The sequence below is a fragment of the Petaurus breviceps genome, unplaced genomic scaffold (genome assembly GCF_028583685.1).
Source record: "Petaurus breviceps papuanus isolate PSGF00001 unplaced genomic scaffold, PetGlider_PUasm1.0 90808, whole genome shotgun sequence".
NCBI classification, from domain to species: domain Eukaryota; kingdom Metazoa; phylum Chordata; class Mammalia; order Diprotodontia; family Petauridae; genus Petaurus; species Petaurus breviceps.
The window spans coordinates 794,800-812,488 of record NW_027187349.1 but is presented as its reverse complement, the minus strand read 5'-3'; the positions used below and the strand labels follow the sequence as shown (position 1 = coordinate 812,488).

The 17,689-nt window shown below is 38.8% G+C and overlaps 1 protein-coding gene across 5 annotated transcripts in view; it reads right to left on the bottom strand.

The window, feature by feature from the left end:
• The window catches only part of ZDHHC14 (zinc finger DHHC-type palmitoyltransferase 14), a 359,116-nt gene that overhangs the window by 134,719 nt on the left and 206,708 nt on the right, over positions 1 to 17,689 (bottom strand). For 3 of the 5 annotated variants that reach the window (XM_069070299.1, XM_069070301.1, XM_069070303.1), the window contains exon 2: positions 12,484 to 12,656. In XM_069070299.1, the coding sequence (XP_068926400.1) occupies positions 12,484 to 12,656 (173 nt within the window). The remainder of the gene's footprint in view (positions 1 to 12,483; positions 12,657 to 17,689) is intronic. The other 2 variants (XM_069070302.1, XM_069070300.1) reach the window with 1 other exon arrangement.

The window sequence follows — 17,689 nt, the reverse complement described above, 5'->3', positions numbered from 1 at the left end:
TAATACATGTTTGTTTAGTTGAACGGGGTGTGCTATCTCCTTTAGTAGGTGTGTGTTGGTGTGTCCTCCTGGGATAGGAAGAGTTCCAGTGAGGGCACCATCAGATCATGTGCCCTGTACATTTCCCAAAGGGTGGCTCAGTCATTTGGCATTCACTATGCTGTGGTGTAGCCTCAGGGTCTAGGTCACAAGTGGTAGGTACCAGTAGGGATTTGATCAGTGATAATTTTGTGCTATTTGGTTTAACAGAGCTGGATACTTAATCAGGGTGTTCTGAGACAACTCCTTCCCATCAAGGGGAACTCAAGGGACAGGTTTTATCCTGGAGCATAAAATCTAGTGGAAAGTCAAAAACATACATTACCTCACAACTGATGGGTAGAGTTTACTAGATTGTTAACTCCTTGGCCGGGGTAGGTGGGGGGAGTAGGAACATGACTTACTTGTCCTTCTATGTCCTCTAGCAGCTAGCAGAGTGCATTGCCTTTAATAAATGCTTGTCAAATGAACAATAAATTGAAAAAATGCATTAGATTTTAAGTCAGTGGACTGAGTGGCCATCGAGAGTTATTTAACCTCCATGGGCCACAACTTGCTGAACTATAAATTAAGATAGGAGACAAAGTAATCACTAATACTTCTTCTAGCTTCAAAGTTTTGATTGAGAAAACAGTAAAGCCTCAACTAACTATATGGGGTGGGAGGTGTACACAAAAGAAGGATTGTTCTGTTAGCATGGCCTGGGGTCAGCACAGGCACAATTCTAATGTTTTATATCTATTATTGTTTTTGGTAAGTTGTTTCAGCCTTGTGTCCAATTCTTTGTGACCCCATTTGGAGTTTCCCGGGCAATGATACTGGATTGTTTGCCATTTCCTTCTCCAGGTCATTTTTCAGGGAAGGAGCTGAGGCAAACAGGATTAAATGATTTGACCAGGGTCACACAGTAAGGATCTGAGGCCAGATGTGAACTCAGGAAGATGAACCTTTCTAACTTCAGTCCCAGTGTTCTATCTACTGGGCCACATAACTGCCCTTTCTATCTATACTGCTCACTATCCTATTAAAGTTCAGAATAATGATGCTAGAGCAAGGCAGGGTCCTCATTCATCAAATAGAGGTTATATTCTGGCTAATGTACTTATTACTTAGGATGGAAAACATCCTAACACACTTTAGAAAGCTTTTTCAATAACAAGCTTTGAAACAAAATACTCCACTCCCCAAGCACTTAGGTTAGACAAGGCTTTGCTATAATATGCAACTCATTCCTGAGACCTGAATTGGTTGATCAAGGGGAAGGAAGGGGTGGGAAGAGAGGACACATCTCATCAACAATTCAACAAATTCAACAAAATTCACAGAGAACCTACTCCTTATTATGTCTTGAGGGGGCAGCTAGGTGGCGCAGTGGATAGAGCACCAGGGCCTGGAGTCAGGGAGACTCATCTTCCTGAGTTCAAATCTGCCCTCAGACACTTATTAACTGTGTCACCTTGGGTAAGTCACTTAACACTGTTTGCTGCAGTTTCCTCATCTATAAAATGAACTGGAGAAGGAAATGGCAAATCACTCCAGGATCTTTGCCAAGAAAACCTTTAATGGGGTCAGAAAGAGTCAAACACAACTGAGCAACAGCAATTACCTATCAAATGAAAAATATAAAAACTGTTCTTCTTACTGTTCTTCAGACATACTTCATATTCCTTCTCCATTATCTCTGCATGGGTAGTTTCCTGTGACTAGAATGCAATTTCAACCCAACTTCATCTTTCAAAAATCCTTGTTTCCTTCCAGACTCAGCTTATATGACAGTTTCTACATGAAGCCTTTCTTGATTCCCCCCTCCCACCCACTCTCAATCTTGCCTCTCAAAAGCACCTTATATTTTATTTGTATGTACCTATATGGTTATACATTATCTCCTCCAACGAGACTATAATCTCCTTGAGAGCAGGGAGTTGTCTTTGTATTCCCAATGTCTATTACAATGCCTGATAGATGGTAGGCATTTATTAAATGCTCATTGGTTGAATAATTGTGGTATTGTGCCTGGCATTGTGTGGATTAATGGGCGGTCACTCAATCCAATTTTCTTCTTACTCAGCCCAGAAATTGCAAGGATTGTTGGGGGGCATACTTAGCTCTTCCTCACACACTCAAAAAAGAAATTCTCATATAGGATCATAGATTTCGGAGGTCATCTAGTCCAGTGGTTCTTAGTGTGGGTTACAATCCCATATGGAGCTGGGAAAAACTTGGAAACAGTAGTAGGTTTCTGAACACTCACTGACCAAAAATTAATTAAAAATCAAATGTGTAATGAATCTGAGGTGTTTCTAGTAGTGCTTGCCCATGTTGCATCTTTCATTATAGCCTTGAATCTGAACACATAGCATGCACATTTTGCATTGGGTATGCCGTCACATAATGCCAAGGAATGCTGCTGAAACACAAAAAGGGGTTACAAGTGGAAAAAGTTTAACAAACCCTGATCTAGTCCAACCTTCATTTTACAGATAAAGAAAATGGGGTCTCAAGTGAAATGACTTTAGAGCTACACAGGAAGTAATAGAGGTGAGATCTGAACCCTGGTCCTCTGACTGTGAATGTATTATGTCATGCTGTATGTATTCAGTCTTTCTACACTATCACATGACCTCAATTGCTGATTTCTGTGCTACAGAATGTAATGGGTAGAAGGTACTGGTAGAACTGAGGGGTCTGGTCCACCTTGGAATTCATTCATGGGACTGAATACAAAACGTCCACTAATAGGACTTTCAGGATGACAATTTCACAATAAGGATAGAGAACACAGATTTTGTAGGGTCTTTTGTAGGGTACTTGGGATACTTAAATAAGGCCATTAGGCACAGAAGTAGATGTTGCTTAGGAAGTGGTTCTGGTCTAAATCAGACCCCAGTTCTAGGCACTATATAGAAAGTGAATTATTGAAGCAAATTGTGTGGAGATATTCTCCAATCAATCCTTTCCTGAGGAAATCCTTATAGAAATCCTTGTGCCTTTCAAACTTGCTTCTTGAAATCGTTCCCATGAAGTCTGTTTTTGGACCACAATAAATCCCAATTGCTTTTTTGGCCTTGCTTTTAATCCTTATCATTATTCTGTAAATGCTCAGCCCCTCTATTTTCTGCTCTGCTCATTCTGTAGACCTTATTGCCTTTTCCCACTTTCTTTCCCCTCATTGTAAATCTCCTTTGCAAAAAATCATTGCAATACCTTTTGTTTCCTTTCAATGAAAAGCTCCCTTTTGCACCATTTCCATTATTGGAAAATACACCTTCAATTTCCCAGGCACCAAATGCTTGCTTTTTTTCCTCTATTAAGTTCTTCCAAGGAGATTTTTCTCCCGAAAAAAAATTCTAACATCCCCTCTTCCACACTTACACTGCACACATGGATTGTCATCAGATTACTATTATATTCCCTTTTCATGTAAACAGACCTTTGGAGGGGAGGGAGTGGGGATCCATTTAAACTTGTCCTCTAAAATATCTACTGATTGACTCAAGGGTGTTATTTTTTTCTTCTCCTACATGCACCCCCAGAGGTCCCAGTTAAAGTAATAACAATAGTGGTATTCCAGGGTGTCATTAAAATATTTCTATGACTTTCAATTTCTATTTACTTACTGATCTTATGTGGCTGTGCATCTGGCTTTGAGTGCTATTATTAATGGAACATACCATTCCATCTTTTTTGCCATTTCATAGACTAGCAACCCTCCAGAACACTGGGGTTCTTAACCTTTGTTAGACAAGTAAAAGAGGACCAGAGATTTATACACAGGGTTGTGGAATGAATGGTTGGTTGTTTGGTTGGTTGTCCTGGGTTCTCCTTAATTTAGAATATCATGTTTCCATTTAGGTATTTAATACATGTGTGTTGAATAACTAAGTCTCAAAGCAGCTCCTCACTGTTTTCATGATTATTGAAACAATGGTCTTTGAAGGTCACCAATAATTTCCTAAATGGCAAAGTAAATAGCTGCTTTTGACCCTCCCCTTCTTTGGATCTCTCCTTTCCACAGTATCCTGAAATGCTACTGTAGACACTATTTCTCTATTTTCTTTCACTAGGTACTCTTCCTGGGTGTACTCTACAGCATGTGGCACTTACATCATTCATCCTCATCTCTTCTCCCTTTTGTCATTCTTCTTTGTGGGGTGGGGTGGGTTTGACTACAACCTCTATTCAAAAAGGAAGTAAGCCCCGGGACTCTAGAGAGAATTTTGGAGGTCAATTATAGATATGAAATTCTATTCATATCTGCACGAGAACAAAGATTTCTGTTAACATCCAAAAATAGGGGAAAGAGTTAAAGTATTGAAGAAACTGAGAATGGTGATGGCCTGGGTTGAATGAACCAGGATAATGATCAACAAGTGAGTTTGTTCATAGGGCATACAGGAAAGATACTGTATTCAGCATTTGTTAGAGCGTGGGTAAGGATGAGGATCCCTCTTCATTCTGAGCTTTCGCAATCTGAAAGATTTGAAATGGCTCCAATGCAAAATATTTTTAAAACTATTTTATAAAAACGCAACACATTTCCCCATTAGTTATCATTGCCTTAATCTTTTTTTTTTTTAAGCAACTGGGGTTAAGTAACTTGCTCAAGGTTACACAGCCAGTTATTTCTGGGTGTGGTGCTAAGTATCTGAGCCCGGATTCGATCCCCAGGTCATCCCAACACTGGGGCCGGTGTTCTTATTCGCTGTGCTACCTGGCTGCCCCCATTGCCTTAATCTTGTACTCTATAGTCCCTTTATTTTTTTACATTTTAAAAAATCTTTAGTCCCCCTCCTAATGCTCCATAATCTCTCCTTACAGTAATTCCATTTAACCTTTTCCCTCACCATAGATCTTTCATCATCAGTCAAAATTCGTCATCTTTTTCATGGTCTCAAATCTTCCATACTGCACAAGGCCTTTCCTATCATCATTTCCTCCAATACCGACAAAAACCATCCACAGACGACTGGTGCCTTTCCACTAAGATTATCCATTTATACTGAATATATCTTCTGTATATGTAGTTGTTTTCATGTTGCCTCTCCCATTAGAAAGTGAATTCCATAGCGGCAGGGTCCATGTTTTTGCATTTCTTTGTATTCCCAGCACTTAGGACGATGCCTAGCACATAACAGACATTTAATAAATGCTAATTGTTATTGCTGATGATAATGATGATGGTAATAGTTATTAGAATAGATTTCTATTCTTGAGCAAGTATTTACACTGTAATTTTATGCCAGAGGTCACCAAATTGCAGATGTCAGACCAAATCCAGTCAGCCACCTGTTTTTATACTGCCTGAGCTCAGAATGGTTCTTAGATTTTTAAATAAAGTTTTAAAAAAATGGCAAAAACCTATTCTTAGCCCCTGGCCAATACAAAAACTTTATGTCATCATTTTGCTGATTCTTTAGCAGTAAAAATTGGTATTAGGGGAAGCATTTGTTCAAAATGAAGTGATATGATTTTAAAGGGGTCCCACCATCTTTCTACAGATAAAATTTCAAAATTATACACATATATTCATCGTTTGGCATGCTTATGTAGATATACAATAGATGAATGAAAAATAAGATCCAATTTTCAGAAGAGATCCATCCAATTCCAAAAATGTAAATGGAGTCAAGAATTCTCATTTTTATTCTTAGCTTATTCTGCAATCTTATCAAACAGAATGGCTTCTTTGTGCCTCTATTCCTCCTCCTACATGATTAAGAAAAATATTTGTTGCCTATCCACCTCATGAAGCTATTTGAAAGATAAGAAAGGCAAATCAGTGAAAGGTGCCCTTTAAAAGACAGAAGCTGCTTCAATAAAACTAATTATAAAACTTCTATAACCATACCTTTCTATCCTCCAGTCATTACATGGTAAATTTTCCTTACCAAAAAAAAAAAAAAAAAAAAAAAACCAACCAGCATCCCAAATAAACTAGTAACAACAAATGACTTTAATTTCAACACATGATGTATTCCTATGGTTTTAATTTTAAAAGGGAAGAGGATTAGAAATGTTTACAATAAAAGTTTCTGGACCACATAGGTACACACATGTGTCTGGAAACATATGCATATATCCTTCATGTACAAATCTAAAGAAACAAAACAAAAAAACTACAACCTTCCCTACCCCCATCTAAAAACTAGACCTTTCAAAAGTTTTGTGGTTATTTCCCTAAAATATCATGAATCTGAGCTACGACTTCTATTTTCTGGCTCTTCCTAGGTTGTATATTTTTAAATGACAATCACGAATTTTAACATTCCAAGATGTCAGCTTTCATTTGTGTGAGGGTTTCATTGCAAATACTGCCTCAGCCACCAGTAAACTCTATATGAATCACTTATAATTATACTTCAAGGATCTGCCGTCCCATTAGTGTGAGGCCTCTTTTCAACAAAGTGGAACATACATCATACTTCATGCTGCAGTAGATAATTTTATGACATACAGGGGACCAAAACCAATCTGCACTGGGTGGCCTGCCTTCTGGAGACGATGTTCTTAGTACTTAGCAAGACGGGTCTTTGAATGACATATACAGAGGGCACAGCCATGCCCATTTTTGAAACCTTTCTACTTTGAAGTGACCTGTCAGAGTCTGTACTTCCCAGGCTTTAAGGACTGAAGATTATCTCTATTCCACAATGAGGCCTTAGAGAAGGACTTTAGCTAAGCAATTAAGTTATAATACCTAAAAAATTAGAGTATCACTTCTTTAATACCAGGATGTATTCTTCTTTATTGGCCTGTATGATTTGCTGAAGGTATTTCTGGCTTCTCTTGAACCCACACTATTTCCTAACCTCAGCCCCTTCAAAAACCTCATTGAATAGAGGAAGTATGCTTGCTGGGCCAAATGCCACTAGGTCCTCAAACAGCTTGGGCAGGGATTTAGGTTGTTTGGAATTTCCCAGAAAATTTCTTCTCCACCCACTTGGATCTCCAAATTTAGAAATATTCCCTCTAAACAAGGAAGGTTAGAGATAATTTCTTTTCTTTTGAATCAGTAGAAATTATTGAGAAAATTGATTCAAGATGAAAGGAAAACCAAATTGGAGACCTGGTATGTCACTCATTGCCCAATATAAAGAATTCCCATCCAACTACAAGTCTGAAAAAAAAAAGGGGGGGGGGGGGAAATAGATCAGGTTATATTCCAATTCAGTCCAACAAGTGTTTATTAAGGGCCTACTATGTGTAAGGCACTGAGCTAGGCATTGGGGATATAAAGACTAAATAAAACAGAATGTAAATAGATAACTATGTAAGTTATAATTTAAGAACAAAACAGAAATCTTTCCTAAGGAAATGTTTCCCATAAAATGTAGCATATGAGTTTAGCCTTAAAAGGGGCTAGGTATTTTAAGAGGCAAAGACATAAGCAAGGAGTTCTTTTTAGGCAATAAGGAAAACCTATTAAAAAAAAAAACACGGAGGAAGAAAATGAAGTACCAAGTTCAGGGAAGAGTAAGTAAGTCAGTATAGCTGGAACATAGAGTATATAAAGGAGAATAATGTACAATTAGCCTAGGAAGGAAGGCTAGACCAGAATATGAAGGATTAAAAGGCTCGGCTAAGCAATGTGTACTTTATTCAAGAGGAAATGGGAAGCAACTGGCAGTTCTTGAGCAAAAGATGATATGGTTACCTGAGTTTTGAGAAAGTTATTTTGGCAGCTATATGGAAGATACTTTAAGGAAAGGAAGACATCAGGAATCCAATTACAAGGCAGTTCAAACAGTATAGATGAAAAGTGAGGGGGCCTGAACCAGAGAGGTGGCCATATGAATAAAGAGAAGGGAATGGGAGATGTTGGAGAGATAACAGACAAAAATTATTGGCTGATTAGCTATGGATAGTGAGAGAGAGAGAGAGAGAGAGACAGTAAACTCCAAGAGGACTCTGAGGTAGGTGAGCAGAGCTCTGGGGCATTAACTTTTTTTATTATTTTTTAAAATATTTTATATTTTCCCCCATTACATGTTAAAATAATTTTAAATATTTTTTTAAAGTTTTGAATTCTAAATTCTACTTCTCCCTCCCTCCACAAAGAAAGCCTTTCTTTTAATTACATTAAATTACCTCCTCTTCATTCTTGTTTGGACTGTTCACTTGCATTGGCTATGAATAAACGATTTGTAACAGAAAAGTAAACTTCAGCCCCTGTCTACATAATCACAAATTCTAAAAGTAAGGTCTGAATTAATAAGGTTTTATTAATTAATTAGATTAATAAGGTCATACTGTAATGAAAAATACACCTCTACCATTTTTGATGTCATCATGAAAACTTTTTGTGCATTAAGACTCACATAGCTACTTTGAACCAAGATGAGGAGGTGGAGAACCTTGAGCCCAAAGTCACTTGACAAAGATAACTGTGACACTCAGAGTAATCACGATTTGCCAACATTGGTGCATCACAGTGTAAAGCACCACCAATATCTACCAAACTAAAGGAACCAGAAATACAGATCAGGAGAGGTTCCTTCAATGAAAAAGTGGCTGGTAGACTCTACTTCAATAATTAAACATGTCAGTCAACAGTTCTTCAGTAGGTCAATAAATATTTTTAAGTACCTACCTAGGTGACCCAGTGGATTGAGAGTCAGGCCTGAAGTCAGGAGTTCTAAGTTCAAATCTGGCCTCACACATTGTCTCACTGTGACCCTGGGCAAATCACTTAACCCTATTTGTCTCAGTTCCCTTATCTGTAAAATGACCTGGAGAAGAAATGGCAAACCAGTATCGTTGCCAAGAAGACTCTAAATGGGATCACAAAGAGTCAGACAAGCACCTACTCTGTGCTAGGCATTGTGTTAAGTGCTAGGGATACAAAAAGAGGCAAAGACAGTCCTTACCCTCTAGGACTCACAATCTGATGCTCTAATTCTGTCCAAAAAAACCTTCTCCAAATGACGTTTGGGGTGGGGATGGTAGACTGGAGGGTCCTTGAGTATGAGCCTAGCATCAGTTTCTGTAAGTTTTAGGAGTCTAATCACCATTTCTCTATCTAAGAAGGGTTGTGATCTGCATTAGTAGAAGGCTGTGCCACACGGTGATTCCCTTTATTCCAGATAAGGGAGGATGAAGCAGGAAGGGAAATGCTTCTATTGATTCAGATAAAGGGAAAAAAAAGTCTCCCCAAAAGAACAAGGCAGCACGAAAATGGGTCACAGGTGGGAAGACAGTTCTGGGGAGCAGGTTAAGGAGGATGGTGAATGAAGTAAAAGGAGTATTGAGCCTAGCAAGCTGCAATCCAATTTTGAATGCAGCATGAGGGCCTCGTAGGAGCCTGAGACACTGAAATTATCTCTGCAAATGAACAATCACGCACTGAAACAAGCCACTTAGCAAAGTGTGGTTAGAACAAAGAGTTGTTCTTAAGGCATTTCAAGAGAGTGTGACAGAATCTGAGACATCAGTGCCCTTCCCCCTGCCACCTACTCTTCTCCACAAGTCTCAGAAAGCAGGGAGCCGTCTAATCCTTGGCAGATGCTCAAAAGATTACTCTGACTACTAGCTCACTCCTATAGAAGGCCACTGCTTAAGTACACTGTAAAAAATATTAAAATTTAATATTAGAATGAATAACAACCCTAATAATCATTACTTCCCACACCTAACTTTTAAGTTTTGCTTCTTGATCTGTGTAGTGGACAACAAATTTGCTAAGATTTCACTCGAGCACAATCTTATTTTCTGAAGATTTGTGGCTCTAAGAAGGCCCACAGCTGAGTCATTAGCGCAGCCATGCAAAATATTGTGAGGTGAATAACCAGGTGTCTACACTTCTCTCTCCCTCCCTCACAATACAAACAAAATAAAAGTTTCTGACTAATGGTTAGGTGGTATCAGATTGAAGGAAAATAAGCAGTAGTGGTCCTAAAAGAAATTGAAAAAATTGGGGGTCTTCTTTTTTGCTACATTTTGGTAGGTCTTCATAGGCAACTGTGTACATATGTGTTGTGCCACATGTGTGAGCACAGGCATGTGTGTTTAAAATCAAGGGGAGTCTTGAAGTCTTTTTTTTTTGAGGCAGTTGGGGTTAAATGACTTGCCGTCTTTTTTTTTGAGGCAGTTGGGGTTAAATGACTTGCCCAGGGTCACATCAGAGGTCACATTTGAACTCAGGTCCTCCTAACTCCAGAGCCTGTGGTTTATCACTATACAATCTTGATGTTCTATTTTTTTTTAATAGTGAAAGCTCTTTTTTTTTTTTATATTCTCTAAGCTAATAGGCATCAGTCATGCATTTCCATTTTGATCAAAAGGAGGACCAGGAAAGAGGGTAGATGGATCACAGCAGAATTATCACCACCACCTCTAACACCGCTATTGAGAAGCCAACTCAGACTGGCACATGGTCTTTTAGTCATGGATCTCAAGAATTTCACACATGGATACGAGGGGGTAGTATATAAAAGACCTTCCCTTAGCCCAGAAGTAGCTGGACTTGGAGGAAGGAAAAATTGGGCTAAATTCTGGCTTTGACATTTTCCAGAGCACGTTACTCTTGGAAAGATGACATCCTTTATCTGCCTCAGGCAACTCCCTACGACTTATATACTAAACTGCACATGATTTCCATCTGTAATGGTGGCAGGAGTTCCCACTGGTGAAGGGAATCTCCAAACTGATGAAATTATGAAGAAGCAATAGAAGCCATGGGCATATGAAGGGATGGGTATGCTACTTGTAAAAGTGGACAGATGTTATTTTAAAATATATACTTGTTTGGGGACGTGCTACTAATGGCCTATCCAATTTAAAAGAAAAAAAAATAATTTTTTGGCGGCTAGATGGCACAGTGAATAGAGCACTGGCCCTGGAGTCAGGAGGACCTGAGTTCAAATCCGGCCTCAGACACTTAACACAAAAACTAGCCATGTGACCTTGGGCAAGTCACTTAACCCCAAATGCCCTCAAAAAAACAAACGAAAAAAGTATCTGAAGAAAGAGTAAGATTCTAGGGAAAGAAGTGTGGAGTAAAGGACCGCCATCAAGGAATTGTTTGACAAGCAGAGAACATAGGCTGGTCCAATAGTAAGAATGATGAAATTATGGAATGGTGGATACATGATAAATATTAGGGGCTTTAGTTATCTTTGTAGCTTCCTCAATGCTTAGTAGAGTACATTATACATACGAAGAGATTAATAAATGTTTATTGAATGAATAACAGTGGAGGAAAGGGAATTATATTGGTTTGGAGGAGAAACTGAGAGAAAAAAGTCAGTAGGACTATCTGTACTCAAGATACAAACCTCCACAACTATTAGAGGCCAAATTTTGCTCTCAGCTGTTGCCTGTACCTACTGTGGCTACTAAAGGGCAAAGATAAAGTCAATCTATTTCTGGTTATAGCCGTGACTGAAGAGGGATGTTCAGTAATAGAAATAAAGATAGACAAATATTTTTAATGACATTTTTTTAAACCATGACTTTATGTTAACACTTTCCATGATTCAAGGAAGTTCATTAGTCACCTTCATCAGATTTTCAAGTTTGCCAGAGTACATTTACCAATTTCCAAGTGTCAGTTTTTCTATTTAAGGCAGAAGATAAGAATAAAGCCGAGCTCATTGTTTCCCTTCAGCTCAATCTGTGTGGGGTCAGAATTTCAAAGAACTTCACATTTTATGGACTGAAATTCATTTCCGAACAAACACAAAGGTTACCCTGGGACTTTAACCCAATATTCAAGGCCCACTGTAAGACAAGGAGAGGCTACTCACTTAGTTCATGAACAGCAATGAAACATTTTGGTGTAGTTAATTTGGTCACTAAAAAAAAAGAAATTATGAAGCTCAGGTTGGCTCAGTACAACAGTAGAAGAAAGAATGTTGGTTTTTTTTTGTTTTTTCTGTATGGAAAATAGAGACCTTACAATGAAAATGAGAGAAACATCAGGGGGGCAGCCAGGTAGCACAGAGAGTAAGAGCACCGGCTCCAGTGTCAGGATGATGTGTGGATCCAATCTGGACTCAGACGCTTATTACCCACCCAGAAAAAATCTGGCCGTGTAACCTTGAGCAAGTTACTTAACCCCGATTGCTTTAAAAAAAAAAATATCAGGAAACAGCAACTTTATGTTTTTCTCCTTTCACTACTGACTCTTTTCCAGAGAAAGTTGGACAGTTGCTTGTTCTAAGTTGTTTGGCCCAGTCAACACTGAATGACACCTATGATCTACTTTCCTTTTCTCACACTTCTTTACACCAGTCACACCACTTTACCTCTTACCACAAATGCCCACCTCCTATTCTGTCCCCAGTTGCCTGGTACTTGAAGGTCTCATGCTACTCCATTATAAGCTTCTCCATCAAAGCTGGAAATACTTCCTGCCCTCTCTACTTGAAGGTCTGAGTCAGTTTCTTCCATACCAGGAAGGAAGGGAACATGAATTGGCAAGTGATTAAGAGGATAAGGACAGACCTTCGGCGTTACCTATTTGCCTTTCCAGGTCAGCAGCTTCATCTGGCGTTGCTCGGGGCAGTACTCCAGGGTCACTGAAGCTTGTTCGAAGCAAGGTCCCCATAACGAAGAAGAATAGAATCCCACCAACCACAGGGATAGCTGGAGTGATTTTCACGGCCAAATACGGACAGCTATCAGCAGCAAGTATTGAGAAAGGGAAGGAAGAAATAAAAAAGTACTGTTAGTAATCAATAGCAAGGCAGCTTGCATTTCACAAGAAGTTAAAGGCTTATCAGAGAAGGAAAATTGATTTCCATTAAAAACTCATCTACATTAAGATTCTAACAGTATAGAATGTAAATTTTCTTCTGGAAAATTTTGCCCTTTTGCCACAATTTATCAATGCGAGAGGCAGTCTTGCCCCATTGTATTTGTTAAGAAAAGCTTCAGAAAGAATGAAAATGAGCCTCTTTACACAGTCTTCATTGTAATATGTCTACAAATGCACACGTTTGGTATATATCAACAATCCATTCATCTTTATAATCTTCCCCTTTCTTGAATTTCATAAGACACAGACACAGGATATCTTAAAACAGGCCCAAGCTTTCCCTCCCCCAGTTAATGCTCAACTTTGTCTCTGACAGCACAGTGACATTCAGTAGGGACAAAATGCTGAGAAATGTAAATCTGTACTCCAAAGTCTGGAAAACATTGCCAATATTGTGGAGTTAACCTATCCAAAGGAGGTTAATGAGCTATGCAAATGAAATCACATTCCATTTTCAGGAGAGGGATTCAAGGATTTCTGCAGATAGAACACACTTAACTTGTTTTGATGTTCAAAAGCCATTTGAGTTACCACCACAAGAAGATTGACACCCCAGCTTTTTGTGCTTTTAAAATCTTTCTTGGGGCGGCTAGGTGTCGAAGTAGATAGAGCACTGGCCCTGGAATCAGGAGGACCTGAGTTCACATTCGGCCTCAGACACTCAACACCTACTAGCCATGTGACCTTGGGCAAGTCACTTAACCCCAATTGCCCAGCATTCCCTCAAAAAAAAAAATCTTTCTGTACTTAAATTCTACAAACTCTAATTCATGATTATTCCTGGGAATTGTATGATGAGACAAGGAAAGGTGAATGTGTTATATACTACAGGGCTGAGTTAGCCAGGTATAAGTTATTACATTTAGGCTGCTGCTTCAGGGATTTTAATTCTGTTTTAAACAACTGTATCCTCACTCATTCAACAAACCTGCTGAGTAAGGGACAGAGGTTATAATGATATTGGTGGTTGTTCAGTCATTTTTCAGCCATGCTGATTCTTTATGACTTCATTTGGGGTATTCTTGGCAAAGATACTGGAGTGGGTTGCCATTTTCCTTCTCCAGCTGATTTTACAGATAAGGAAACTGAGGCAAACATGGTTAAATGACTTTCTTAGGGTCACATAGCTAGTAAGTGTCTGAGGCCAGATTGGAACTCTGGAAGATAAGTCTTTCTACCACTGCACCAATCCAGCTGTCCTTAATGGTACTGGTGGCTTCGAGTAACTAGAGCAGATCCCAAGGGAACCATATAAAGATCAAGATCTTTTTTGGATTACTGTCATCATATTTAATTATCACTGAGATTAGAGGCAACAAAGTAGAATCATAAGATGTTAAAGCCTGAGTGGCCCTTGGGAAGGTGCAACAAAGGACCAAGAGTCAGATTTGGGTTAGAATCCTGTATCAGACCTTGTGATCATGGGCAAGTCACTTCACATCGCTGGGCATCACTTCCTTCATCTGTAAAATGGGGATAATACATAAACTATCTACCTCACTAGGTTGTTAGAAGGAAAGTGCTTTACAGATCTTCTATTATCTAACTCACCTCTTCCAAATAATAGGAGGAAAGAAGTAGAATCGAAACATTGAGACCAACAGTTCACAGATCACTGATAGGGCTATAGAGTCCAAAGGCTTATTGTCATAGGATACGTGACTAATGCTAATAGAAGTCTTCATTGCTTTATCATATGACTGTCCTTGGGCAGCTAGGTAGTACAGTAGACAGAACACTGGGCTTGGAATCAGGAAAACTCATCTTCCTAAATTCAAATCCAGCCTCAGATACTTCCTAGCTGTGTGACCCTGGGCAAGTCATTTAACCCTGTTTTATCTCATTTTCCTCATCTGCAAAATGAGTTAGAGGAAGAAATGCCAAACCACTCCTGTACCATAGCCATGAAAAGCCCAAAATGGGGTCACAAAGAGTCAGACATGACTGAACAACTGCCTTTCCAGTGTACACTTAAATCACTTATAAACATTTCCAGAGACCCAATTAAGGAAACTGAAAGAAAAGCATCCACAAAATAGCAAGGAACGTGCTAGGGGAGAAAAAAAAATTCAGCAGAGGTGGCTCATGAGAAGCCTGCTTTCAAAATAGTCATTTAGTTACATTTGGTCACCATTATTCAATTCAATTCAACAAGTCCCTATGAAGAGCCTACTATGTGCTATATAGTGCCTTTACTATACTAGGGAGATTCAAAGAAAAAAAGGAATCGGTCCTTGTCCTGGAGCATCTTACATGCTACTAGCAATGCTAACTTTAGCCCCAGTAACTCAGATGTGGAAGGGCACTATTCATCATGCTCAATGGGAATTACCTCAGGTTTCTTCAAACAGCAACACATCAAAAACTCATTAATACACTTCTAGCTCCAAGAACTCTGATCTATGAGCCATGTATGTGTAGTAACAGCTCTACTTAAAAGTCCTCAAATAAATAAATAAACAAACAAATAAATAAGCAAGCATTATTGTACTATTAATAATTTTTTTGAAAGGGGTTGGGGAAGCTCAGTTCAAATCCAGCCTCCAACATTTACTAGCCATGTGACCCAGGACAAGTCACCTAACCCTGTCTACCTCAGTTTCCTCATCTATAAAATGAAGGAAATGGCAAATCCCTCCAGTATCTCTGCCAAGAAAACCCCAAATGGAGTCACAGAGAGTTGAACAGAACTGGAAAATGACTAAACAACAACAATACTATATGCCAGGAACAGTCCTAGGTGCTAGGTATACAAAGATAAAAGTAAGACAGCCTCAAGGTGCTTACATTCCACTTTCTGGGCCTTTCCTTGACCAAGGTTTTGTAATGGTCGACTGCAGGAAAGATCAGGGATCCACATTTAATGCCCCTGAAGTCCAGTTCTTTCTACTAGACCATACCACCTTCATGATGTACTACTACACAAAATAGGACAATGTCCTATCTTTCTTCTATTAAATAGTGAATTTATAATGCAAAATAATCTCACCCCTAAAAATGCATCAAAGGTTTCAGAGAATCAATGAAATTTTTAGTCACCTTCACATTTTATATTATTAACATTACCATTAAAGTAACATTATATTCAATGAATTCTCCCTAATAGAATGTAAGCTCAATGAGGTAAGGGAAGCATTACTTTTCTAGTGGTATCCCTAGTGTCTGGTTCAGTGCTTAGCATATAATAGGGAATTAACAAACATTTGTTGATTGACAGATTAATTTATAAAATCCCACTTTTATGTATTCCATATTGCTTTTCTTACATTTTGTGTCTTTGACAAGTTTGGAGATTTTTGTTCAGATGTTACCCTAGTACAGAAGGCTAAATTTCTAGAATGAGCTGCCTCAGTCCCTTCAGAGAGCAGACACTTGGCAAATGTGGCAGCAATTGCTAACAATTGTACTCAGCCTTGAATAGATGTTTAGAGGGGCAGAGGCTTAATGGAGGGAGACTTGAAAATTATCATACAGTAAGAATGAGTATTTTACAAATAATCCCATTCCTTTATAGCAGACAAAGACAGGATGGGAAAACCCTTCTCCTTAAATTTAGATAAGCTGAAGGTTTAGTACCTAAATTATACATGGGTGGGAGGTGTGTATATTAGGGTGGAAAAGCAAAGACCCTGTCAAAGAAGAGACAATGAAGAGACATAAAGATCTGTTTTATTGCAAAATTAAAAGCTTTAATTTCTTCAGCTGCTAAAACACCATAAACACAGCTGGATCCACACACATAAAAAAATAGTCCTGGGAAAAGAAATTCCTCTAATTGCGGTAGCTCCTGAATGGACTTCTAGATTCTAAATAACATGGCATCAGCTAGAAAAGCTCTGCTATCCAACCCTACTTGGACCATCATGAAGTGGGAGAAAGCATTAATATTCCAATAGGGACAAACTTGGGGAAAAATTTTGGAGCTGGGCAGTACCAACAGCCTCCCCTCCTTTAACCCTTTCTTTTCTACCCTCACTGGTGTCCCCGCCCTTTCCTTTCAGTCACTCACTATCCTTACACTGCCTTTTTCCTAACAAAAAAGTGCTCTCTCAGATGACCTGATCAATGCATGTATGATAAAGGCATAAAGAAATGTTAACACTGACCATATTGCCTTTAAGAACCTTAACAGGTGATTATGTGTTAAGGCAAAGAAATTAATCTCTCATTTTGGAATTTTAGGCATCAGCAAGCAGTGGGAGAAGAATGTTGAGGACTTAGGGGCACAGACAATCAAATGGATCTGTGATCTTTTTTAATGCAGGACTTTCCTCCAATAATGCAGATAATGTTAACAATAGCTAATATTTATATTAAGGATTGCAAAGTGATTTCTATTTATTATATCATTTGATCCTGACAACAATCCTGGGAGGTAGGTACTATTGTTATCATCCCTCATGTTACAGATGAGGAAACTGAGACTGATACAGGTTAAATGACTTGTCCAGGGTCACACAGCTGGCAAGTGTTTGGACAAGGATTGGAAGTCCAGAACTCTGTCTTCTACCAGGATACCACAATCACATTCTGCCCAACATAGTCCATCTATACTTGCCTGTCTTCAGAGGTAGCTGGGTTCCTTGTCTAATTGCCAAAGAGTAACATTGGTGGAATGCTAGTTCTGAAAATATGGATCTTTGCTTTCATGGTAAGCTTGAGGTCAATAAAGGAGCTTTACAATTTCCTGAAAGCAGTCCGACCTTTTCTTTTCCTTCTGTTCAACTCTGAGTGCAACACTTTGCCCAGTTTCAGATACCTACAAATACCACCCTGAAATTTCAGTACTTAGGCTACTACCTGGTTTATACAAAAGGGGCAATTCTAGTCTCTCCCAAGTTGAGATTCAGTCTCATTCTTCCCAGGACAAAGTATCATTTAGGAGCACTACAT